Source organism: Gekko japonicus, unplaced genomic scaffold (genome assembly GCF_001447785.1).
Source record: "Gekko japonicus isolate JY-2015 unplaced genomic scaffold, Gekko_japonicus_V1.1 scaffold427, whole genome shotgun sequence".
In the NCBI taxonomy this organism is placed as follows: domain Eukaryota; kingdom Metazoa; phylum Chordata; class Lepidosauria; order Squamata; family Gekkonidae; genus Gekko; species Gekko japonicus.
Window position 1 is genome coordinate 1,245,391 of NW_015163101.1, and position 479 is coordinate 1,245,869.

Genomic DNA, 479 nt, shown 5'->3' on the forward strand with positions numbered 1-479 from the left:
CCCGGCGCTCGCAGGCAGCCCCGGCGGGACCCATGGAGCCCAACGTCCACGAGCCTCTCCTGCGCCGGGAGCCCGGGGAAGACTACCAGGCCCTGGGCCAGCTCGACGCCCGCCAGCTCGAGAAGGACTACTACCGGTAAGCCCTGCGCCGGGGCCCGGGAGGGGGAGGCCGCGGAGGAGGCCCTGTCTGACCCACCCCGCCGCCGCCTCCGGCCCCTCTCGCCCCGCCAGGACGCTGCCCAACCGGCGCCTCTTCCTCGCCGCCCTCGCGGCCGTGCTGGGCAACTTCAGCTTCGGCTTCGCCCTGGTCTACACCTCGCCCGTCATCCCGGCCCTGGAGAAGTCCCGACGACGCGGCTTGCAGCTCACCGGCGACGTCGAGTCCTGGTTCGGGGTAAGGGGGGGCGCCGGCCGGCGTGCCGCCCTTGGGGAGGGGCGGGGCGGGTCGCGTCGGGCGGGGGGTGCCCGGACTCTCTCGC

General features: G+C 76.0%; 1 protein-coding gene across 1 annotated transcript; it reads left to right on the forward strand.

The window, feature by feature from the left end:
• Window positions 1–9: 9 nt before the first annotated feature.
• LOC107106565 (solute carrier family 2, facilitated glucose transporter member 6-like) lies at window positions 10–394 on the forward strand (the record flags this gene model as incomplete). Its single annotated transcript, XM_015406738.1, has 2 exons — window positions 10–136; window positions 232–394. Coding segments are annotated over exons 1-2 (267 nt in total), but the record flags the coding sequence as incomplete, so codon positions are not given.
• Window positions 395–479: the final 85 nt, after the last annotated feature.